This window comes from Ceratotherium simum, chromosome 16, assembly GCF_057802395.1.
Source record: "Ceratotherium simum simum isolate JZ-2026a chromosome 16, ASM5780239v1, whole genome shotgun sequence".
Taxonomy (NCBI): Eukaryota; Metazoa; Chordata; class Mammalia; order Perissodactyla; family Rhinocerotidae; genus Ceratotherium; species Ceratotherium simum.
The window spans coordinates 51,598,237-51,624,785 of record NC_141915.1 but is presented as its reverse complement, the minus strand read 5'-3'; the positions used below and the strand labels follow the sequence as shown (position 1 = coordinate 51,624,785).

Below are 26,549 nucleotides of genomic sequence, written 5' to 3'. Positions count from 1 at the left end.
AAGAAAATAGCATTTCCTCCTCTCTCCTTCCCTCCTCAAGGGCCCGGTTCACAGGCTTTATCACGCTGTGGAGCAATGCTGTGATGCTTCAATTTGTTTTCCATCTAATTAAGTCCATTGAATAATTTCTTCTTTAGGGAGAAAATAGATGCCATAAGAAAAAACATTCAAGCTACTTATCATCATCGACAGAGCATTTAAGACTAGAAATGCCGTTTTGCATAGAGCCCTCTTGCGATGCTTACAGAAGCACTTAATTGTTAACTCGGATATAGCTGTTCTACAAGCTGTTAAAAACCCATAAAAATGGTTTATAATTCTGCCTATGTTCTAATTCTATGAGGCAGCAATCTCATTTTTGGTTCACCGTACCCGACGCTGACCATGTCTGCAAATAGAGTTTACACTATGCGAAATATAGGCATATGCACACACTTTTTGCATTATTTTAAGATCTTTATTATTAAGTAACTCATTGGGCTGTCAAAGTATGTTAGAAATCTAAACAGAAAATTAGAGGTAAATATTACATGGGAATGCCAATTTTACATTCTATTCTGGGTAAGAGGATTTAACGGTGGGGTGGCATGGTACAACAGGATGTATTTACTGGGCATTGCTGCCTCTATTCTGCTACTGACAAAGCAAGATCATGGATAGGCAGAGTTCAGGAAGCAAGGCAAAGTAAAATGAAACTAGATGTGTGTGAAACAAGCCAGCTAACAATGGAAAAAAACAAAGGCATTTTTGTTTGTTGTGGTGGTAGTTGTTTTCTACTAAGTAGATTGTTGTACTCTTATTTAGCTGAGTAATTGTTGCTACAAAATCTGAATCTACAGTGCAGGCCCAATTTAAAAAATTGGGTTTTGCTTTCTTGAAGCAACACAGAAAAAAAATGTGTTATGTAGATCTCTGGTATTAAGCTTTAGGACAGTTCTACAACTTGTGACTGAACAACTCTTTCATCCACAAAATACCAAGAATAAAATATTTGCACATGTGCATTTAAAAAGTAACTTTATTGCTCATAGACAAAAGAAAGAAAGGAAGGAAGGAAAGGAGGAAAGAAGGAAACGAGGAAGGGAGAGTGAGAGGAAAGGAGGCAACTGGGAAAGGAGAAGGGAAAGAGGAAGGAAAAAGAAGAAAAACAAAAGAAAAACTTTACATACCTGTATCTTTTACTTTTATTGCTAATTTTGGACTATGTGATTCAGTTGACTTGTGTGCTTTAATTTAGGTGAAAAGAGAGAGAGAGATTTCTCAGAAAAAGCCAGAACTATGTGTGTGTATACATTTAAATAAAATAAACAAATAAAAAACCGTGGCATATATTTATTGTCAGTTCAGCAACAATGTGAAAAAAAAAAACAGATAATTCTGAATGTAGCTAATAACTCAATTTATAAAGCTTAAACTGACTCTTCACTCAAAGTTGATTGGATTTGTACTTAAAATAATCATGTTAACATTTTTTAACATGGAAATAGAGTATACAAATTTATCTCATGTCCTAAAATTTAAGCAATTCTATAGCATTCAGCTTATCCACTTAATAATGTGCATTTAAATCACCTTAATTACATTTCACAAAATCTTCAATTTAAATGATTGTTCCAAGTTCAATGGATGAGTTTCTTAAAATCCACAATTCAAGTCATTTATGTCTTATAAAGTGCCCAAGACAGGAAGCATATATAACTGCTTCTGGGCACAAATAAATACCTTTCCCCTCGCCCTCCCCCTTTACCCCCTTCCACAAAAAGTGTTCCAGGCAAAGCTGCAGTTCATTCAGGACACATGCAAAGGTTTTTTCCTAAATAGTCTGAGACTGTTTCTCCCTTCTATCTATTCCCTCAGCCCATCTCTACGATCCTGTTCCTGCACGCTGTCCTTGGGGAAGGTGGAAGGTGGGCACAGGAAGCCCATTGTCAGAACACCTAGAAAGGTCATAGTTGCCTTATTTCTGCTTTTCCATATAAAGCCATTTGTTGGAGTCAACCAGGGCATTTAAGAGAGAAATACTGCTCTAAATAATAATGTCAACTTTTCTTCTGCCTAATGGGTTAGAGAAAAAATAGCTTCTAGCACTCATTGATCATTACCTGGGCAAGTGGCAGTAGAACTGTCTGAATTGGTGGCATTGCCTATTTCTTACAGCCACTACCTCTGCCTGCTGATATCAAGACACTATGAGGGGCAAACATGGTACCCACCAGTTAATTTCACAGTTAAATATCTCCACATTACCATCTACTGAATGCATATCTTGCATATCTTGGTTAGACGACATGACGCTTTTATAGGAAACTACTCATTATGCTATCGATTTTGATACATTTAAAAATTTGTTATTCATGCTGGCTGCCTGTCTTCCTATTTTTATTTATTCCAATACCCTACCTTTGATCCCCATTACTGAATATTACACCTCCAATTCAAGATACAAGTATATGGGATAATAAAAGGAGATGAAATTTAAGTTAATCAATTAGGTTCTTAATAGCTTCCCTAGTACAAAATTTGCTAGCCAAAAAAAAAAAAAAGCTTAAATGACTGGATACTGTGTAATTTTAAACTTTTATCAAGTTTAACCTGCTCTTATCCCCCATCACTATCAAACGTACTATAACCGTTCTTTAAAAACCTTGATTATAACTACTTGCCTTAAGGTGATGGGCTAAGAGTAAAATGATTGAGTGGTAGCCCTGGTAAACATAATTTAGGACTACATTTGGGATTCTACAGAGATTCTATTTAAAGTCAGGAGAGCTTTCTGATAAGGTGCTTCCTTACACTCATCCGTGGCAGAGGTGGTGGTCTCCTCCGGGTTTTCACAGCTGCTGATAATGGCAGCTGTACTAAATGACCTTCTTCTGACCTTGATGTCTGATGAGCCGGATCCTCGGACTGGTGGGGCTTTCTCCGTGTTGTGGAGCTGCTGGTCTTTCCAGTCCAATTGTTTGGCACTGCAAAAGGGAGCATAGACTTCAACACTTCCCTCAAATTGCAAACAGTTCACTCTGTAATACTTTCTCTTAACTTCCAAGACATCATTAAACCTATGGCCCCAGAGAATTTCTCGGGGAACATAGGAACTTCTGGATTGATGCGATGTCCCAGTGGAATCACCAGTGTAGATAAACGTCACCAAAATCTCAAAGTTATCTTTGGCCACTGCTTTTCGGTCAAGGGCATACAGAGGGCTCTCGTGGTCAATTTCATGAACGATAGTTACTGGCGTGACGAGGATGATCTGGTCATTGACTAACTTGAGGTCTTTAAATGCCATTGTCATCCGCCCTTCACTGTCTTCTGTGTAGCGGAGAAGCTGGGCTCTAACTGTGCCTTCTACCACATGGTTTGGTCGGAAATCACCAATGCGCCACATGAGGCAAAGCTTCCCATCTCTCATGCCTATGAGCGCAAAATAGCTGAACCGAATGGTTTGGGCTCTCTTTCGAGCAGTTGCCATTTTGGCCAAGGCGGCTCCAATGATGAAGGTATTTATGATGCTGCTTAAAATGGACTGAAGTATCACCATGAGCACTGCCATGGAGCATTCTTCAGTGACACAGCGGTAACCATAACCTATGGTGGTTTGAGTCTCAAGGGAGAATAAGAACGCCCCTGTAAAAGAATGGACGTTGTCAACACAAGGTGTGATATCGGGATCATTTAGCAGATCTCCATGATGGAAGGCTATGAACCAAAAGATAGAGCCAAATATCAACCAGGAGAGGATATATGATAAAGAAAATATCACAAACATATGGCGCCACTTAGTGTCTACAAGAGTGGTGAAAATGTCCACCACATAGCTCCCCCATTCTCCAAAAATGTGCTTGAAGTACACATTACAGCTGCCATCTTTGTGGAGCAGACGTCTTCTTGCTCTTCTCTTCTCGGCTATAATGTGCTCTGCGGGGTAGCCTGGGTATTTGGGGTCCACGTTTACAATCCGATAGCTGCTGCCGCAGTAGCTCATGTTTTCCTGTACCCTTCAGGCATCCAGCTGAGTTTTGCAGTTGTAATAGTTCTAGGTGTGTTGCTATTTGTCAATTTGGGTTTTCAGTTAAGACCTGGGGAAAAAAAAAAGAAAATTAAACACAGTTTAGCTTTGGCTATTAATTTCCATCTTGACAGCAATTTGCCAAACTTGAAGCAATTTTAAGCCATCTGAAATAGCTAAGACTTCACTTGAATGATAGACATTCAGTATTGATTACTCATTTCAGTTTAGAATTTAACTCAGTCATTACAGGAAGAAAATATGCAATTAGAGAAAATACCATTTTCATATATGCATAAGGCTTGAGTCAACACTATGATTATCCCAGATGAAGTTTCATAACCTTTTCTGACCTGAGATAAAAAAATTTTCTCTTATTTTTATAGACTCTTCTGGCATGAAGACATTTAGAAAACAAAATAATCTATGTTATAAAAAGTCAAAATATAACTCAGATATTTGTCTAGCAGTCTTAGAAGCTTTCTGTTTAAGTCAGATGATTTTCTTTAGAAGAAGAAGGCAATTAAGAATTTCTACCTTCATGTGAAAACATACCTTACATTCTGGTTTCTATAATAGGTAGTCCCTCACCTCCAGCCTTTCTCTCTCTTCCACGGAGATTTTTCTTCCTCATGTACTTCCCCGGACAGCACAGAACTGACAGGGACACTATTTCAAATTCAACTCTTTTATCCTAGCTCCACCTTTAGTCTTGCGAGAAAAAAAAAATCTTTCTTAACCCCAGAGGAGTTAAAATCATTCCCAGGTAAGCTTTCAATAAGGTATAAAATTGCTTCTGCCTTTGTCTCAAAACATCCATCTTTTTTTTTTTTTTTTTGATACTGTTCACTCTTCTCTTTCCGCTGAATAGAAGCCACAAATTTGCCAAGGTTGCTAATCTTGTTTCCTTCTTAAAGGGAGCATACTACAATTGGACCCTTCTCTCCAGCTTTTCAGTGGATTCCTGATGCTTTCACAGCCACCCCTAGGCAAAACCACTTTTCTCCTTCCGAATTCAGTCTTTAAAAGATCAAGGCAGAACATACAGTTTTTGTGACTTTTAGCATCTGTGGTATAGGCCAATGGATTTCCCAGCTCAAGTCTGCAAGTAAATTTTAAAAATGCAATGCTAAATGGTCTTGAGTTACTTCCATGCAAAAAAAGAAATTGCTGCAGCCCAATTTTAATGGTTTAGCAATTATTAGAATATGTTTTCCACATAGTCTACCTATGCTAGACGGGGGAAGGGGGGAGACTTGAGACGAGGGGATCCTGCCACTCTGCTGTGTAGAAAATGCAGTAGGAATAAATTCTATTCCTGACATTGAGACTCCCCTTGAAACCAAGCAGGGAAATTAATCACTAAATACTTATCCAGCGCCTTCCATGATGCAACAGGGCGGAAAGAGTTAATTTCCCTCTGGTCCAAAGGAATCATTTTTCTTCTTCTCCAGGGATGGGGCCTACTTTACAATAAACACTTTGTCTGGTGGACACTGTGAAGATGGACTCTGCTTACTCTGCTTAACCACCAAAAAATCCTGTAAGGCATATATGAGATTCTCTACGTCCATCCACCCATCGCCAGCCGCTTCATCCACCCACCCTTCAGATCTGCTTAGAGTAGTTACATCCTCTCCCTTGTCAGTACTAAAACTGTGTTTTGGGGAGACAATTGTATAATTTCAGGATGTGACCCATGGCTGAAAAAATGCTTACTGGAATGATAAACGTAAAATATTTTCACAAATTTCATGCACAGCATATATCATTCATTATAAGTTCCGGTCCGATGTGTCGTTGAAAGACACTTCACAAACAGAAGACGCGGCTCAAGAATTCTCAGTCTCCATTCTCTCACCTGATCATTCGAGGCAGGAGACAGGGACCAATTATGATCCTGTTGACCAATTATGATCAACAGCCCACATAATTTCAAATTAAAAAGCAGATTTGGAGGTGGGATTATTTTCTTGTTAAATGCTTTCAACCCAGTCCCTTAAAGGGAACAGCACACATCGTTGGGAGTCTGAGAATAAGAAAGCACAGGTCATAAATCAAGAGCTACTGTGTGACTCTGCTCTTTTCTGCTGCCAAAAGAAAGAAAGGTTTTTATTTGAAATGACATTCGGTTGGCATCATTTTGAACTCCAGTGGAGCCAACAACTGTTATAAACAAGACATTTTTAAAACACCTTCAACAGTATGCTAATTGGGGAATGAATTTTCAATTAATACAAGCTACAAGTGAGCAAATTTGAGGATGTGGAAAATTTGTTTCTGAATAGTGTATCAATTTCAGCGATACAAGTTATAGCTGTGAGAATTCAGCCTCAAACCCACCACATCCTCTGCTGTGGTTCATTATTGTGATCATTCATTTCAATTTATTGAAAGAAAAGCTTTCAGATTCTGTTTAGGTCTGTACACTTTATTTGTTTATTCTTTAATTCACCGACCATGTAAATGATGCGTTTTTCTAAAAGACAATTGTCTTTAAGCTAAATGATAGATTATAACCAAGCTAATTTTATTAAGTCTTACCCATTTCTGAGTCAAGAAGTTTATGGAGGCCCTTTTGTTAAAATGGCTAGACAAAATTTATTAATCTCTTGTTTTGTATACTCTGTTAATTTGAGCACTTTCCCAATTGTTTGCCATTAAATAATAGAGAATAAGGCTTGTTGATTGACTGGACATTCTATATTTAACATTTGTGTGTCTCAGAATTAAGACCCGGCTTTAAAAGTGCCTTAATGCTTTCATAGTCATCTTGTCACCATCAATTCCATCTTGAAAAAGAATTTGTGATATTCCTACTTCTGTACTTCTTTTTGCGTGTTGTCCTCCCTACTCTCTAGAAACTGATGGTGGCTACCTCATGGGTTGCAAAATTCCTTTTTTTAATTAAAAATGGAAATTTGATCACTATAACTACAAAATTGTGGAACATAAAGTTCAAAAGTAAACACTGTATCAGGTAAGGTCCCCCTTCTGCACCAGTTTCAAACTATTTTGCCAGGTCATTCATGACAAAGGCAGGAAAAGACCTGCACTTTCTCTACCCTGACGCGGAGCGCTTTTATAGATGCGGCTACGGTAAGCGGCAATGCACAGTGAGGAGGTGAATGGTTTCCTGAGAATGCCATGGAAGTTCATTACAATTTGCTAAGACACTTAAGAGAACACTATGAGATCCCCCCGATTCACTTCATCCAACAGAGACACCTGAGAGAGAGAAGGATGGTCAGCAGACCCAATCCTGACGGGGACTTTTCTCAGACCTTGCTCATTGTGTTAAGTTCAGACATAAAAAAATGTTTCTTAGTCTATTTTGACCAGTGAGATCTGCTCTTAGTCCTCAGTTTTCCAGATCTTTGTACGAATTCAAGGAGAAACTTTTACTGACTTAGTACTTATCAAACGGGCTACACGCACGACAGGGAACATTTTCAACGAAACAAATGAGCAAAAGAAATGGAGCATGTCTGTCTCCATTTCTCAATTCACTAAAGTGCATCAGTCAGACTCACCGATTTTTGGAACAATGCCTCTGCTATTTTGCCGTATCCTCTCAAATTCAGCTATTTACCAACCAGACTACTCTTGTAGATAGTTCCTCAAACTTAAGCTTTTCATTAACATGTTGAGGGTACAACACAATGGTTGTGACTTCACAATCCTGTGTCACTTTGATAATAAAATTCGATCTTGCCTCTAGCATCTACTTAATATAAATATATTAATAGTAATAGCAGTTGTCTTTGTATAATTTGAGATACCCCATGAAAAATGGTCAAAATGTCTTTGGTAAAATTCTCTCATTAATGCCCATGGCCTTTGAGATCAACAAGTACCTTCTTTACCATATAAATGACTTACATGAGGTCATCAGTAATCAAGTTACTTTCCTGGCAGGTATTAGATGAGATAAATTTTCGTGGAAACGTGCGAGTTGATAGGATAGAGAGTAGAGGAGATGGCCTAAATTCTGTATTCAGGTCATTGTCTTTGAAGACTGGCCTGGGTGGAGGTCTGTGGTGTGTGTGGGGGGGGAGCTGCAGGAAGGTCAGTGAGAGAAGGTGGTGTCAGATGGCACATGTGGGTGGGCTCTGCTGGCTGAGGAGGAAGGAAAGAGGGGCGTTAATGAGTTAGGACAGAACCCAAACAAGATAGCTTATTTTGCTCACAACCTGTCCCACAACCTGTTGCCCTGGAACTATGCCTGATCCTTGTCTTGCCTGGAATCCTCGTGAGACATTCAGACACACTCAGGTGGAGCTCTTCATTCAGCCATTGAACAATGGCTTCACCCAGTACCTACTGGATACTGTCCAAACTTCTCCAGACACTCCCTGTCTCCTAATTTCAGACAGTTCCCCCTTTGTTGACAAACCCATGGCATTGTCATGTTTCCTTCTCAGCTGCTGTCTTCCCCAGAGCAGGCCTTGGGTTGACCTACAGCTTTTGTTCCCTCTGTCTTCTCTTCTCCCTCCCAACCCTATCCTCCAACCCTGGTCCAGCGTCATGGCTTTTACCTCTTTCCTGATTTAACCTGATAATTTCTCCTTGTGAATCAATTTAAGAAAGTCTTGTGCCAGTTTATGATAGGAGAGAGGTTATAATATGTTACGAACAAACAACTAAACTGAAAGCTGGTGCTGGGAAAAAGAAGCAGAAATCCAGCCTTATAACATGGGAGTAACTTTATCTGAAAATCTTCTTTCTAGCCTACTTTTTCCTTAAGTAAGATCTACATCCTCATAATAAATTCTGCCTCACCCAAAATGATGTTGTGTTTTATATAGAAGTAAAAGACTTCGGGTTCTGGGATTATGTTTCTCCATTTTCTAGATGTCAAGATAGTACCAACATAATATGAATTATAATATCAAATTATTCTGGTTTTACCTTACTAATACATCATCTGAGATAAAAAATTTTTTTGATGTTGTAGAGAAACTATGAATTGGGAGGCAGACTCCAGTTCCAGCTCTGTCCTCAGCCTCCTGAGTTGCTTGTATAATATAAGTGACTTGTCTCTGAACCTCAGTGTCTTCGTCTATGATATGGTGGTAATACCAATGTCATCGAGTTACTGTAAGGTTGGAATGAGGTAATGAATGGGAAGCCATCTTTCACTGGGCTGGGCTCATAGTAGTTATTCAATAATTATTGCTTAAGTCTGAAGCCCATGAGGACTCAGTTTCCCCATCTGTAAAGTATCAGAGTGTCTGCTTTAACCTTCTCAAAGAGCTTTCCACTTGCATAACATCAGGGCAGACAATATGTGGTTCCCAATAGATAAGATATTTCTATTTAAGTTCAGGGATGTCACCACTGTTTCCGACCACTAAGCCACCTAGGCCACTTCTCTGTCCTTCCACTACTTCCCCAAAACCCCAGGAACCAGGTCATTTTCCTTTCTTTCTCACAACTGTTACCACATGGGAGATACCTTATTCCCTGTTCTCGGTACACACACACACGCACACACACACACATACTCATATATACACACATAGTTCCAACTCAGTTTAAGAATTTTATTGCTCTTTACTGTGAGCAAGCAACCTAAAGGAAACAAGACTGACAAGCTTGGCAAATTTAACAGGTTCAAGAAATTCACAAGGTGATTATCATGGTTATTCTTCATCTTAAATTGTATGTACATGTTTTACTAAGATGGTTCTAAGATTTCTTTTGTTCTTATCTTGAAAATCAGCCTGCCCAGCCCTGTCTTGGTTGGATGCCAGCCTGACTTGCTCAGAGTTTATCTTAGCAGGAACTGGGTTGGTGCAGAAGTTGGATATCATGAGATCTTATGTCTCTTTAAAAGACCACAATTCAATTTCTCCTTGATGTGTAAGGAAAGTATTTCCCCAGTGGCCTCTCTAATTCTCCAATGGAGAATTTGTTACTGATAATTTCCATTCTTGTTTTGTTTTTTATTCAGTTTTTAAATTGAGCTCCTACTGCGTGCCAGGCCCACCCATTTTTAGGAATGAGTGAATAGAGTCCCACCTTTGTGGAATTTGCCTTTGCAGGTTGGGCATCAATAAACATAAAAACAATAAAATGAGGTCATCACTGATGCTAGTAAGTACCCAGGAGAAAGCAAAATGAAGTACTAAATGCAGAATGGCCGGAGCAAGGAGGGAGGGTGTCACTTAACAAGGGCGATCAGAGAAAGTTTGGTCCAGGACCCAACATTCAAGCTGAGAACATTCTCTTCACTTCTCCTGGCTCTAGCCTTAGGTAAAAATGCTCTCAAGTCAGGCCTATTCTCTGTCCTATTCTGCTTGTTTGAGTCACAGTCACTGTCTAGTTGTTAAGGCTTTTACTATTTACAGGTGTAGTTTGGCTGCTGCCTCCTTTGTTCCAAGCTAATTTTAAGGCCTGGTTCTCATAAGAACCTATCATTACAGGAACTCATTTGCATTTTTATCACCGAATTCAGGTTTTCCTGAATTCAGAGCAGATAAAAACCTGCTTTTACCTGATTTACATAACAGCCTTCTAACTCATTTCTTGCCACTTTTATCCAGAGTGATTGTTCTAAGCTGAAATGTAAATTTCCCTTCTCCTGCTACCCTGGGGTACAGTCCACGCTCCATAATATGGTCCTTTGGTAGTGCAGTTAAAGGGCAGGAATATTTAGATCAAAGACTTGGATTCTAGTTACGGTTCTACCACACCTTAGTTGCATGATATCAGCATCTTACAAATATCTTTAAGCTTCCTTGTATTTATTTAAAACAGGGACAATAGCTGACTTGTCTCCAAATGTTTTTGCAAGGAATACATGACATAATATAAAAGAGTCCAATGCCTAGCACGTTGCAAGCTGTCCTGATTTATAGTCCTCCTTTAATCTTACGAGGTCCTTATCTAGTCTGGGAGAGATGGATGTCTCAGCTACAATCTGGAAGAGGTATCCAAGTTAACTAAATTAGAAGAAAGAGAAAAAGAGTTTCCTAGGCCGAGGAACAGCATTTGCAAAGGCTCTGAGTCTCAAAGCTGCACAGGGCATGCTATCCACAGAACTCAGCTCAAGGCAAGGGATGGGAGTGGGGTGGAGTTGGAGCTGGAAGGAGAGAAAGAGAGTATAAATGATCAAGGAGGCAGAATTAAAGATCTGGGTCTTCTCCCAAGAGCAGTGAGAGTGATTGAAGTATATTAACCAAGGGCACAGCATGACAAGGTTTGTGTTTTAAAGAGATCACTCTGGCTATTCAGCGGAAAAGTGGTTGGAGAAATGTAAATGCAGATGTGGGCAGATAAACCAGGAAGGTATTACAATGACCAGGTAAGAGATGATGGTGCCTGGGATTAAGATGATATAAGTGGAGGTAGCAGAAACCACCGCTCACTACAATGTTTCATCAGCCTGCACCTGGAGCAGGGTCACATGACTTTGGAGTGGCTAACCAGAATGGCACAAACAAGACTTTGAGTGACAAGGTGCTGAATCCCATTATTCCAGGCGACCACCAGGAGTCAAGAGGCCCGTGGTGTGGTGATGCATCTAAGTCTCCCTGGAGAAGGACCCAAGTCACAGCTCCTAGGGAGATGGTCCCTGACATAAGATTTTCATTTTGCCTTGCCTCTTGCTTCTGCTCAGATCAGGTTCTCTCTCTTCATACTTCCTTTGATGCTGTAAGCCACCTGATATCTTTTCAATAATATTTTTTCTGCTTGTGTTAACCAGAGATAGTTTTTATTGCTTGAAACAGAGAAAATTCAGTTTAATTTACATTTTCAAAATATCTCCTATATACAAGAGTATGGTCTAATCGCTCTCCTTTATTCCTATCACGTAAACTAGCAGTAAGTCCTGTTGGTTCACCTTCAGATTAGATCTTAAATCCAGTCACTTTCTCCTAGTAGTCAAAACCACCATGTCTTAGGTCTTCAAGGGACCCCAACAATAGCTTCCTAAGAGATCTTCTCCTTCTGCCCTTGCTGTACTTTAATCTACTCTTTTTAAAAATAAAATCAAAACATGTCACTCCCCTGTTTAAAACCCTCCAGTGTCTTCCCATTGCAATTAGAGTAATTTGCCTAATCTGTATTACATACAGATTGTATACATCTGACCTCTGCCGAACTATAGAAATTTTTTCCTACTAATCTTCTTCTCACTGTTTACTCTCTATCACCACTGTATCTCCCTTTCTCAGTAACACAGGGGTCAGAAAACTATAGTCTATGTGCCAAGTCTGGCTAACTGGTTGTTTTTGTAAATAAAGTTTAGTTGGAATACATTCAGACCGTTGTTTATAGGTTGTCTATGGCTACTTAACTGTCAGGCTATTGCTGCAGACTTGAGTAGTTGCAATAGAGACCATGTGGTCCACAAAGCCAAAAATATTTACTATCTGGCTCTTTATAGAAAAAGTTTGCTAAGCTCCACTCTAACACACAAAGATGTTCCTGCCCCATGGCCTTTGCACTTCCTTTTCTGCCTGTGTGGCTTCTTATCATCACTGATGCCTCATCTTTAATGTCACCTTTTCAGAGAGGCCTTGTTTGATGAGTGTGTAAACTAAAACCCTCCCCCACACCATTATTTTCTGCCTCATTAACATGATTTATTCATTTCAAAACATTTACCACTAGTGATTGATTTATTTGTTTGTTGATTGGCTTGTCCCATGAAATAGATTGTAAGCTCCAGGAGAAAAAGGTCTCCTTGTCTTATTTACCATTGTATCCCAGCAGCTAGACCAATATGTGGCATGTGGGCACTCACTAATTATACTTTGAAGGAATGAGTTAATAGATAATTGAACCCTACAATATCCTGAAGGAGCTTTCAGTCCTAGTAAGAGAATCAGCATTCCTGGAACTGTAAAAACGTCAGTGCTGACAGTTTTCCAAGCACCAGCTCTCAATTCCTTCCATTTACCCTGCCTCTCCCCTGTCCTAGCTGCCAGTTTATACACAGTTTAAAAAAAAAAAAAAATGCTATTTATTTCTGCTTAGCAGCTTCCCTCGACCTGTAGATTTCAGTGTAATAACCTCATGTAACTATGCTGCAGAACTCTGTGGAAATCCAGAGTTGAAAAAAAATTGTGCCTGGCATGAAAAAGTATTTAATAAAATTTGTTAAAGCAATGATTGAATTATTAGAAATACGGTTCTCTGAGCACTAAGGCATGTTATTATATTGCCATTTAAAGATATATTCAAACATAATCTATATATATTTACTTTGAACTATTTCTGGAGGTAAGTTGGCTCCATGTGACAATAGTCTATGAATTTGGTACAGCTTCTGATCCAGCAATTCCCCTTTAGCAATTTATCCTAAAGAAATTGTCATGAATGAGCACAGATTCATAATTTGTAGGACTACTGTAGTAGCAAACTTTGGCTATGGCCTAGCCATCTAATAAATGTGGGATTGTTTCACAGGGAACAATACAATTGTATTATTACTCATTACTTTTAATATAGTCATTAAAAGTGATAGAATAGATGAATGACAGGAAAAATGTAAAACATATTGTTTGCTAGAGAAAATAAAGTACGACTGTAAAACAGCTTGCATAATATAAATTTTTTAAGTTTAAATATATTTAAACACGGGGAAAAGACAGAAGGATATACAATAAAACGTTAATTGTGGCCCTCTCTGGTATGACTATTTTTCTCTTCTTTTTTCTTCTGTTTGCTTATTTATATTTTCTAAAATTTTACAATGAACATGCATTCCTTTTGCAAAAAAGAAAAACAGGTATTTTCAGCTGGTACTTTGAAGTGTACCAATTTTCAGGCTCCATAAAGGGAAAGCAAACCAATGGCAATCTAAAACCATTTATTAGAGCCTTTAAAAGGCAACTATAAATAGCCCAGAAAGGCAGACAGTCTTACAGACGTTTAAAGTCAGACATTGATGCTGTAATTTTTGCTGGAACAGTTCACAGCAACAAATATAGTGACGTTTAATTCATCTAAGTAAAACCAGATCTCATTTAAAACAAGGAAGGGGTGGAGAGAGGGAGTCGGGTCAGATTTGGCCACCGGAGACCAATTGGAGAAATCACGAAAGCAGTTGGTAACAAGTCAGAGATACGTAGAGCAGAGTTAAAATTAAACAGTCATCAAATGCAGTTCTCTCTCAGCACCCCCTTTTCTCCCTTCCCCGCTCCAAAATATATTAAACTGCTAACACCTTCATTTCTTGGCTTGGTAGACCACAGTCTGTTTTAGGAATCTTTCTTTTATCTTAATATCTTCAATAACTTTGGAAAGAAAATGTTAAAAACTGTACTATTTCGCAGCTTAACTACTTTAAGGTCTATGTTAATAAACTTTTAAGATCCAAGGAAATGGTCCTTTGAAATGGATGAATTTGAGGAGGCCATTAGATATTTATGATGTAGATTTGCCTAAATAGCTGGCCCTAGCCAGTTCTTAATAATTCACATTCATGAACTCCGAAACCTCATTCAGATGCCCCTACAGGCAGTATAGTAGGGCAGTGTTTTTCGAAGTGTTGTCTGCTAACAACCTGCTTCTGAACTCCTAGGGGACCATGTTACACCTGCAGATCCTCGGGTTCCGCTCCAATCATTCTGACTTCCTTGCCCCCTAGTAGATTCGTATACATCCTCAGGATGGAGATCTACTACCTTAAAGTTTCAGGCATTGAGACCCTCAGTTCTGACAGACTGAGATTGAGTTCAGACGCTTGCTTGATCACTAGTAAGATGAACTGTGCACTTTTGCATAATTCACTCAACCTCTTTGAGTCTCTGTTTGCCCATCTGAAAAGAGGCAGATCGTAGGATTGCTAGGAGTATTAAATGAAGCTGTGTTCCTAAACCTCCTTTCACAGTACCTGGTACTGAATACGTATTTAATGGCAATGCTTGTAGCTATGACGACAGTTCATTCAAGTATAGATCCAAATGAGGGGAGAGAAAGAGAGAGACAGATTGAGGGTTATCTGCCATTTTTTTTCCACCAAGAATGACTAGATTGGCAATTTCCCAGATGTGCTCGCAAGTTCCCTTCTAGCATCTAATTGCCTTGACATAACCTTCATGGAGACATTACGGAGCTGCCCAGAAGAACCACAAATATCACTAAGAATAGAAGTCATTCTGTACTAGTCGCCCACTTTGCTCTCTAAATGTCAGGTTACCTACGGCTGTCCTTTAACGGCTCCCATATAGTTTGGTTTGGGAGCTGCTTGATTAAATCTAACTGTTCATCCCCAAACAAATGTAATTTATGGAAAGCATATATGCCACAACTTTTGACCTTCTCCAAGCTTAGTATTTACAGTATTCAACAGAAAACCAAGTCCTATCTCTCTGTTGCTATTTTCCCATTTTGTGAAAACTGTTTGCAAGTTGTCCTCTTTGGCAATTGACAGAGAGTCTATTTGCTAGTCTATTCGATTTGCTGGGATTCACTGAACTCACAGATGTGATTTGCTAGTAGACCAGGAACTCCCCGCATAGTGTCTACAACTTCTTTTACCCTTAAGTAGTTGAGTTTCTGTTTGAAGCTGTCAAAATGAAAACCCAGGATGTCTTTATGGGGAGGAAAGTAAAGCAACTGTCATTGGCTGTTATCTCAATTCCCATTTTCTCTTGTGGACAGATAAATTGAGAAGGCCTTAAAATATAGACAAAAGATCTCCCTGGGAAGATCCAGATAGATAGCCTATTGAGACAAAACCTTAAGCAGTGTGTTGCCTGTTACATAAGATTAGCTTTCTGTTAGCATGCGCCTTTTCAAGGGCACTTGGCAAAAAGGCATTGCTACTTGCTGCAGATAATAGAAGATTTAGGCAGCTGACAGAAGTTAGTGCATTTGACAGACTCTTGTATTTCCATGCATTTCACTTTCTACACCGGTTATATTTCTGTTTCCACTAGAATGGGATACAAGAATGAATGATCCTACCTGAGTTGGAAGGTTTGATTTCATCATCTGTGAATGCCTATACAAACAGAAGTGACCCAAATTAGTAATACTTCTCTTAAAAAGAGAATTGATACTGGGGCCAGCCTGGTGGCTTAGTGGTTAATTTCACACACTCTGCTTTGGCAGCCCAGGGTTCACGGGTTCAGATCCTGGGTGCGGACCTAACACACCACTCATCAAGCCATGCTGTGCCAGTGCCCCACGTACAAAATGGAGGAAGATTGGCACAGATGTTAGCTCAGTGACAATCTTCCTCAAGCAAAAAGAGGAAGATTGGCAACAGATGTTAGCTCAGGGCCAATCTTCCTCACCAAAAAAAAAAAAGAGAGAGAAAGAGAGAGAGAATTGATACTGTCCCCAGCATTTCTTAGGCTGGAATATTAATTGTGATGGACACTGGGGAGTTCAGTGTGGGTCAGACAGAGGCGCTTTTCCTTAAACCTCATGGTAAGATGTTTAAACCTTCACTGTAATTCACTATATCATTTAGCTAAACATACCAATGCCTGTAATGATTGGAAAAGATCATGGAAACAGCCTTTGTGTATTCTTCAATTCAATCAACATTTAACTATATCTGAGGCATTGTGAGGACTATTACTGAGGATTATGAGAACTATTACTGCTCATGAGCTGCTCAGTCTTGCCAAGTACACCACAGACATTCTGTCAAGACAGCCCACTGAGAGTGAAGGCTTCTATGGCAAAATAATATCAAAGTGGGCATGATGTCATAGACCCAAAAGAAACGTGGTTAGGTTTGAGACCTTTCTCAGCATTTATAGTGCAAAGGTGCTTCCCCAGGATTCTGCTTTTGTGGTTCATTCTTGATTTTCTAGGGCAATGAAGGAAGATGGTGCCATAGATAAGCCATAGAAGGGAAATAGAGAGAAATCAATTTGCATTTGGCTTGGAATAAATCATATGCTTTGGAAAGAATGCCCCATTTCTACACATTGCAGGCTATTAAAATGATTTTCTGTTCCCTGAATTCAAGCTATCAGACAGGCAGGATGTAATCAAGAGGAACATTCTGGGTAGTTGAGCAAAAGGCAGTTTAGGAATTTTTATTTTTAATTCCTTGGTCTAATTCATCCAGTAGATAATCTGCCTATGGAAATTTGAGTGGTACTTGGCTTGAACAAATAGATTCCCCACATCCAAATCAAAATTCATTCTTAGTCAAGAATGTACACAGTGTAGCGATATGGAGAAAGATTTCCAAGATATTTTGAAAATTCAACAATTTTTAGCTACTGATTTTATTAAAAATTATTCACAGCAATTATAACTCTAGCCAGCATGGCCTCCCTTTATTTGAGGGTGATTGGAGGAAGGGTTGAGGAGGAATGTTTTTCTCTGGTAACAAAATTACCTTTTACTTCAAGTTAATCAAAATGCCACTTTGCACCCACATAGAGTAGATAACATTTATGAAAAATTCATTCAACTGATGAGCCTTGGCAGTACTGCAGAAGTTTAAAATCTTAATGGAAAGGATATGCTATGGACTAAAATAGCTTTTTCCATTCATAGAGTTTAGGACCAGAGGAAGAAATAATGACTTTTTAACTGAGAAACGTAAATATCATTGGTATTTGAACCCAAGTCTCATGTAACTTTCCTGCAGAAAGATAGATTGGATACCCTCACTGAAAAAAATTAGAAACCAAAACTCAAAGACAGATTTTCAATAGTTTGTGAATATGCCCATGCCAGCTTCTATATCCACAAACGTTTAAGAGAGGAGACATAATAGGCTGAGGGAATATTTGTCCTGTTAGTCATTCATTTTTGGCTAAATCGCACTAAAATCTTGTGAAAACCAAAGAAGTGTAAGCCTCTACCCCTCACTCCCCAGCACCACCAACCTAGAGCTTCCACTTGGTTCTTAGGTTCTTGGTGCCAGGTTGCCTAGGCATGGGAACACAAGATCTATGCCTGTGCCATCAAGCAAAGCTGGTCTCCACTTCAAAGAACGCTCTCTGTATGGAAGCAACACATTGGGATTTGTGACTGTGCCCATCTGTGGGCATATTTCCCCAATCCCTTTCCCAAGGAGATTTTAATGTCAGTTTAATAGAACAGCACTAATAAAAATCTCAACTATCTAAACAGTGATGGCCGGGAAGTCGAAAAGTACCACCAAGGAGTTCAGTGTGGTGCAACCTTGAAGGCCCAGCTCATAGGCAATTTCTGACGCTAATTACAAATTCTCTATGCACTCCCAGCATCCACTTTTAGTGACATCTGCCCCTCAGTCCAGCTGAGTCTTTTCTTTCAGGCCCTCAGCGCTGTGTCACTCTCTCTTCTAATCCTAAAAACAATCCCCCAAAACAAGTTTCATTTTATCTTTTATGTTTTGCAAATTCACAAACTAAGATTTAGAGAAATGAAGTCTTCACTGTATATCACAGAGTTGGAAAGTGAAAGAGCTAGGATTGCAACCCAGTCTCTATAACTAGATTATAAATGGTGCATAAAGGTTAATGTCATGCTCTTTGATGTGCATATCTTTTGTACATAAGGCTAGAAACAGGTTTTCTAGAATTAGGGAGACTATATGCTATTCCTGTAACTCCAAACACCAGTGTTGCAGGGAAATATTTCAACATCTGTGGTTATTTTCAAGATTTCTTGAGATGTGTCCACTCACTCTACTGATAAGATCAGCCCTTGATGTGCATACCAGTATACACAAGCACAAGGAACTGTCAACCAGCAGAACTCCACCTGATGGAACCATTAGGAATCTAAACAAGTGTCAGCAAGAAAAGAGGCCAAAGGAAGCCCAGACCTGGGGGGGTGGGGAGGATGCTATCAATGATGGCTAATTGGGAGATGCCTTTTCATGGAGAAGAATGTTTCTAATTGTGAGATTATGCTGCCAATAGGTAGGCTGGAGGGAAGGCTTGTTGCCTTTGGATGCCCTTTGGAATTAAGCCAAAGCGTTTGAACACAAAGGGAAAAACAATCAAGTGTGGATGATGTCACAAAGCATCCTGAGGAAAGCAGCAAGGATAAAGCTTCCCACTGCTTGGATCCAAAGTACACAGGCTTATTTTGGCATTAATTCCTTCTGCAGCCAGCAGCTTGACTCTTCTGGAGGGATTAGTCCTAGTCATAAAGACTCAGTGCTGAAGAGGAGTGTGTGTGTGTGTGTGTGTGTGTGTGTGTGTGTGTGTGTGCAAGTCCGGTTCCTGATCTATGAGCTAGAGAATCAACATTCCCATCTCTCCTCCACACACGCTCTCAGTTGTTTATGAAACCATCGTAACCAGATAAAGGCCATTTTCACTGAGGTAGACAGAAAATTGGCTTGCTCTCTTCATGGACACTCCAAACTGTGACCCGAAATCTGCCTTCTCATATGATAATGGAGATTCTGGTCCCTCTTCTAGCTGGGAGAGACTGCCCCTCCCAGGGCTAGCCCATTCTTAGAGATAGCAAAGGAGCCAGCCTGGAGCATGCTTTTGATATACAAACTAACTAATCCAGAGCCATACCTCCTCTATCTGGCCGGTATACTCAAGAAGGCGATATTCTTCTGCCTTAAGCATTCCAGGGCCAGGTACCAAGCAACTAGGGACCACCCCTATAGCCCAAAGCCCACCAAAATTATTCAAACTAGCCAATCCTAAACTATTCCTCCTGCCCTGCCTTGCCTTTCCCACGCAAACGCCAATAGATGCCATGGCTTAGACCTTCCCCTTCCCCCTGTCTTCTGCCTCCTGACCACCACGGTGTCTTTCCCATGTGGTCCTGTGCGGCATGCTGTGCCTCCTGTCTCAAGGATCTGTGAGTATAATAAATTTTGTTTTTTCCTGAGTCTTGACGCTGGCAGGGCCACACCTGACTGGCCATCTCATAAAAGAATACAAAACAGCTTAAGATTGGGATGGGAAAAAACACATTTCCATCTTCATTTGAAAAGAAACTGCACAGGGGTAAAGAATGTATTATTGTTATGGTCTAGAATTGTTTTTTTGGGGGGGGGGGTGGAGGAAGATTGGCCCTGAGCTAACAACCGTTGCCAGTCCTCCTCTTTTTGCTGAGGAAGATTGACTCTGAGCTAACATCCAAGCCCGTCTTCCTCCATTTTGTATGTAGGACACCGCCACAGCATGGCTTGATGAGCACTGTGTCCGTCCGCACCCGGGATTCGAACCTGCAAACCTTGGGCTGCAGAAGCGGCGTGCACAAACTTAACCACTACACCACCAGGCCAGCCCCTGCTCTAGAATTTTTTAGGTGGAAGTAGTGCGTTCCACTTTGGAGAGGTATCTTGTAACATTGTAGACGGAGGACAGCCTGGTATTATGAGACTTGGGAGACCATTGCTAAGGCTGATGTAGCAGCTGCTTGTGGAATACAGACTCACAGCTTCTTGCTCTGTATCATGTGGGCCTGGGGAGTCAGCCTGGGGATGATCCATTGGGATCATCCCAATGGCTGGGAGCACTGATTTAGCAAGAAGACAGTAATGCCTTTCTAAGTGTCAAATCTGATACATGTGGATTAATAGGCAGTATAATGGCCAGATACCTAAGGTCAAAGGCCAAGAATTTGGGAATTCCCTCTGGAGTGGGGCATTTGCTGTGCCCAGAGGCAGGTCCAGCTATGTTGTGGAAGGGCAGAACTTCAGGTGAGCTGCTAGAAGACAGTATAGGGAGAAAAGAGTGACAGGGCTTTAGTTGATGAGCTTACCAGTCGCCCCGTAAGAAGACAAGGAACAGGAAGGAAGGGAAACACAGAGCTGGGGACTTTAAGAGAAGTGAGAGCAGGCAGCATGCAGATATTCAGGTAGCAAGCATTCCACATCAAAAGGATATGGCCAGAGGTAATTGGACCCTAGACATGGAGCCGGGGTTTAGGATCTGGGCTCCAGACTGAGATAAGGGTCAGATACAATCCTCATCCTGAAAAGAAACACTTATTAAGTGCCGGGCACTTTGCATCCATGAATTTGCTTAATTTTCCCCCCAAATCCTGAGAACCAGGTATGAATATCATCCTTAAAATATTACATATTTTAAATATTAAATATTTTAAAGATGATGAATTGAAGCTTAACTAGTTTGGTAGATTTATCCAAGATTGCAAGGTAGTCAATGTTGGGGAAAAAAGGCCTACAAGATATTCATCTCATTCCATAACAAAAGTTTTAATGAGAAAGTGTGCTGTTGGAAGCAGAATGAGGGTGAAGGTGGGTCTTTGGACCTGATCTCAGGGAAAAAGAGGAAATCCAGTCACTAGGACTGGGGCCCAAGTTCAGAGCAGAACTAACTGCGAGAGATGTTGGCTGAGTCCCCTGTTGTGTTTTGGAGCCACTGAAGTACTCTGCGGATTGACCCATCTCAAAATCTGGAGCGGAGGGGCCTGCATTTGGGGCCAAATGCACTTAGCTCTGGGGATTGGAAAAATTCCCAGCAGGGAAATGTAGACAACTGACTATACTAACCAGTCTCAAGCTCAGAAGGCTAGCAAACATGAGAGGTAAGCAGGGAGGAATGGCCATGAGCTTAAAAATATATCTTTCCCTGAAATCAAGGCAATGATTCAACAAAAATGGTTTTTCATTCACACAGAATTTCATGTGAAAACAAAAAGCTTGTTTGATTGGTGATATTTCATATCTGAAGTGTAATGTTCAATTCTGGGTATCTTGCTTTGTGACAGAAGTCACTATAATAGTGAAGAATTGAAGAAGGAGAAAGCATAGGAAGAAGAAATGAAAGAGAAGAAAATATTAAAGAAAATGTACACTCATGTATTCAAAATCTTCATTGGGCACCAACTGTGTTCCCTGTACCGTGCCCTCAGTGTGCTGAGATAATTACAACATGACCCTGCTCCAAGTAGTTCACCCCCTTGAATGTGGAGATGGGCCATCCATATTCACGCAGCAGAGAAAAGGATTCTGCTGTGTGATGTACAGAGGGCGGGACTAGGATCTGTGTATGGAACTTATAGGGAAGTAGACAATATCTGTATCAAGAAGAATGTTTTTGCTGTTAGTATCTCCAACAATCTAGTGAAGATTGGGTTAATCTACAGAGAATTTGGATCATCAACCTGAAGAATATATAGAAGAGTTCCCTGAATTTGTTGGAAGATTGAATTAAATAACTCTGAAGGTCTCTTTTTACACAAACATTTAAAGGTTTTATGTTACGTTATTTCTCATTAACTAGTAAATAGCATTTACTCCAATTTTATAAGAACAGTGGTGAAATACTGTCCAAGAGGACTAAAAATAAATGGTGTCAGAGAGACCTCATCTTCTCATTAAAGTAAAACAGCTTGAGTCTTCTAATTTTCTTTTAATAATTATGAGCCATCTTGTCATGCCAGTAGGAAAGATCATACTGATTCATGTTTTGGTACTATTTGTGCCTTTGTTCATTGCATCGACTTTTTGTTTGATCTGATCTGTTTTTATTTTCATTTCGTATTTTTGTGTATGTCCGAAACTTCAAAAAAACTCAGGCTGGATCACAGATTTTCTTCATGAAAAATTAGAGAAAACTCAGGATAATGGCTGACAGGGAAGTTTCCAAGGGCAGGAGGTGCTTCTAGATCAGTTACTCTTGCATTCCAGGTGCCCCTGAATCCCACTGTGAGGTTGGGCATGCCCTCTCTTGAAAGTAACCAAATTCGGATTTTGATGGTCTGGGTCCCAGGAGGGCCTTATCAGGTTCTTATCACAGCCTATCATCCCAGATATTTAGATAATGCAAACAAAACAGTGCCTTTACCTTAATCACTTAGATAGGATTTTTGGAGTCAAACTGATTTCTGTTTGAATCTCATTTCTACCACTTACTTACCTATGCAAATTCAGACCAGTTATTTTACTTCTTTGATCCTCATCTCTTAAAAAAGGGTAATTATGAGAGTTAAATCAGATAGCATTACAAAATAGTAGGCGTCCCGTAATGCTGGTAGTTCTCACCTGAAGCTTATCACTTGAACAAGATTGGAACTTGGTTGGCTGACTTGAAGCAGCCACTGTGATAATGATAGAGGCAGATATTTTGATTTTAAAAGATCAAAATGTGAAATGACTGATTAGTCTTTATTAAACTATGTGGACACGAGGGGGTCCCTGGCCCCAACTCTCTTCTGGAGCCTCAGTACCCCTCATGCCAGCCCATCCCAACATATCTTCCTTGACCTCAGCTGCCTGCTTTGCAGCTGGGCTCCTCAGAGGGGCGAGGCCAAGGGGTGGAATGTGGATGTCTGAGAGCTAAAAGTTGAATATAGCAGGTCAGAGCTGGTATAAATTGCTAGAACTACCTTAGATATTGCACCAGTATTCCACCTTCCTCGTTACAAAATTGCAATTGGCTCGTGTTTTCTCAAACCTGAGAACAAGACTATGTTCCCTGGGACCGAGCCACTTGAGATAATACCCTGACCTTAGCTATTAACCCACTATCACTCTCTATATCAGAGCTTTCCTTGTCTCCAAAATGGAGCTAATAATAATTGTCTCCATTTAGTCTGTGCTCACTATGTGCCGGGTACCATATCCAATGAGATTAAATAATATCTAAGAGACAGATAATTATTAAAAGCTTTTGAAAAGGAAGCAGAGAGAAGCTAAGTAACTCGGGAAGGTCACACAGCTAATAAGTAGCCAATTTGAGCTCTACCTTCAAGATTATGGGCTTTCAGAACCTTTGGGATATTGCCCCTAGCTCCCTCTGAATTCTCAGAATTATTTCAAGGCTCATAGGAAATGAAAGAAGAAAAAAAAAAAAGAGCTTTTAAAAAGAAAAGCTTAAAAGTGTCATAAATAAGACATATTTATGGTTAAACCCATGGTCGTGCCTCTATAGTCTTGGACAAGCTGAATTATCTCAACCTCTGCTCCTTCCACTGGTCAAATGGAAACCTGAAGGCATTGAATGTAACAGATGTTATTTACTCCATAGCAACAGTCCACATTGCAAACCGAAAGAACAATAAGTAGAAAATAAACACTAAAAGTTAGAAAGCCCAGTGCTTTTATACCTAATCAGACTTCAGTGTTTGAGGAGCTTATTATTTATCGAAGTTATCTTACAGCACTTTTTTTTCTAACACGTCTCTATGGTATTTCTGTCTATATTTTTAGTTGTAAAGACGTAATTAATTACAAATCAATGACAACATTTTATCACACTGTTTCAAATTCTCAATGCCACTTTGTTGTCGCTCTGGAACAGTGGAAGAGGGACGAAGACATACAAAAAGACGGTTTTATGAATGACTATTTCCACAGGAAATTAAAGACTCATCCTTTTTCCACATTGTCCCACGTCAATAAGTAATGTTCAGCTGGTTAAGTCATCATGCTTTTAGTCTCTCTCTCTCTGAATGTTACTTCCCTTAACTGATCTATAAATGGCACTCACATTCTTAATCTGTTTGGTTCAGCGCTCCCCAGAGACTGTATGAGAAAAAGAAAGACTATTCCCAGCCATAGACCACACAGCAATAAAGCATGACAACTGAGCCAAAGGAAGCATCATAAAGGTGCCTATTAGCAGGCATACACGCAAAAGAGAATGAGCCTAAGAGAGCAAGCGAGCAATCAGTTCAGGCGTGGATCACTTTGTAACCCACTAAATGGTCTTACCTTAGCTACAGATAAAGAAGTTCAGATCAAAGCCCCGTGTCCTTTTCATCTTGTAAGAGGACTGTAGCTAGACATCTCAGGGTTCTTTCGTCTGCTCCTTCGTGCTTCCTCTAAAGCAGTCGGCACCTACCGCCATGGAGATGAGAAACTCCACAGGAGAATCTCGCTCTTCTTTGCCTTTCCGGACACATTCACCACACACAAAGGCCACTGAGTTCTCGGCTTCACTCTAGTGAATCAACACTTTCTTTAACTGGTTCCCATGCCTACACGTAGGTAGTCTTGCCAATGGTGGCTTACAAAAAACAAGAATGAAGAAGAAATATCCTTCCTTTCTGCCCATCTACATCTTTGTTTTTTGATCAAACCTTTATGAGCTTATTCACTAACAAGAATCTCCTCAAATCACAAAATGGCCAGAAATTGTCCCTAACCTTCGTAGAAGGTCCCAGAGGCTAGATTTTTTCCTACTGACACCTCCAGGCTGTACAACTTCCCTCAAGTATGTTCTTTTTAAACGTAGGTGCTCTGTTATTGTCATAGTAAAAATTTTTTTGTGCAAACACACACCCTGTTTATGTAATCTTAGACCTAACGCAAACGCCTCTTGCCCAACATCATTTCGTTTGGGTTCCAGGAAAGTGTGTGCCCCTAGAAGACAGTTGACAACCTCAATAGTGGTCTCAAGGACAAAGTTTAGATGTTTTTCTGAGAAGCTGGTTTTGTTTTGTGGCTTGTTTGCTTCTTCTAAGTTTGGGACAAGGAAGGGAATAAGTTTCTTACTCAATGTCCATTTTTCACCTATAAGGAAGTCTCATAATTTGGAATAAACTAGTCATGAAAATGCAGATATTTATAAGAAATTGAGTAAATGCTAGTGCCATTTACTGAAATAATAGAACTGGGAAAGTAGGAACTTTGAAGTAGAGGACTCAATAGTAAAGATATTGTTGTGGTAATTAGATACACTCTCTGGCAACCAAATGAAAATGTCAAGTAGACAATACATTACTCTGGAGTTGAGGGGAGAGGTCCAGAATGGAGGTATAAGATTGGAAGTTATCAGTACATATATGGTATTTAAACCATGAACATGGATGAGACCACACAAGAAGTGAGAGTAGTTAGCAAAGGGAAGGGTTCCAACGACTAAGCTCTGGGGCAACCCAATTTGAAGTTGGGAAGATGAGGCAGATCCAATAAAGGAGACTGAGAAGGAGAATTGCCTGAAGTAGAAGGAAAACCGTGAGGTGTGGTATGAAGTGAAGAAAGTGTGACAAGAAAAAGGGAGTGATCATTTGTGTCAGAGATTAATGATAGGTCATGATGAAGACTAAGAATTGATTACTGGATGTGGCAATGTGATGTCACTGGTGACTTTGATGAAAGTTTTTCTCAATAGAGTTTTGGAGACAAATACCTGATTAGACAAGGAACAAATGGGAACAGGGTAAGAGGAAGTGGAGACAGTATGCATCCCATTTGTAGGGAGTTCTGTTGTCAAATGGAGTAGAAAGATGTGGGGATGGATGGGAAGGAATATGGGAGTCACGAGGGGTTTATTTTGGGGAGAAAGTTTTTTGTTTTGTTTTGTTTTAATACAGGAGATGTTACAATTTGTCACATAGGATGTTGTTGATTTATTAATTTTTTAATTAAGTAAAAGTCCTAGAATTACTTGTGTGTCATTTCTATTAAAAATAAATACTCTTGGGGGCCAGCCCCGTGGCTTAGCGGTTAAGTGCGCGTGCTCCACTGCTGGCGGCCCGGGTTCGGATCCTGGGTGCGCACCGATGCACTGCTTCTCCTGCCATGCTGAGGCCGAGTCCCACATACAGCAACTAGAAGGCTGTGCAACTATGACATACAACTATCTACTGGGGCTTTGGGGGAAAAAAAATAAATAAATAAATAAATAAATAAAATTTTAAAAATAAATAAATAAATACTCTTGGTAGACTTGAAGAA

The 26,549-nt window shown here is 40.0% G+C and overlaps 1 protein-coding gene across 2 annotated transcripts in view; it reads right to left on the bottom strand.

Annotated features, from left to right (window-relative positions):
* Window positions 1–451: 451 nt before the first annotated feature.
* Window positions 452–26,549, bottom strand: part of KCNJ16 (potassium inwardly rectifying channel subfamily J member 16) — a 52,345-nt gene continuing 26,247 nt past the window's right edge. Inside the window, exons 1-2 of one of the 2 annotated variants that reach the window (XM_004432702.3) lie at window positions 24,582–25,090; window positions 452–4,079 (exon numbers count right to left, since the gene is read on the bottom strand). In XM_004432702.3, the coding sequence (XP_004432759.1) occupies window positions 2,726–3,985 (1,260 nt within the window). In that variant the 5' untranslated portion in view covers window positions 3,986–4,079; window positions 24,582–25,090 and the 3' untranslated portion in view covers window positions 452–2,725. Of the gene's footprint in view, window positions 4,080–24,581; window positions 25,091–26,549 lie in introns of those variants that run through there. The other variant, XM_087441491.1, reaches the window with a different exon arrangement.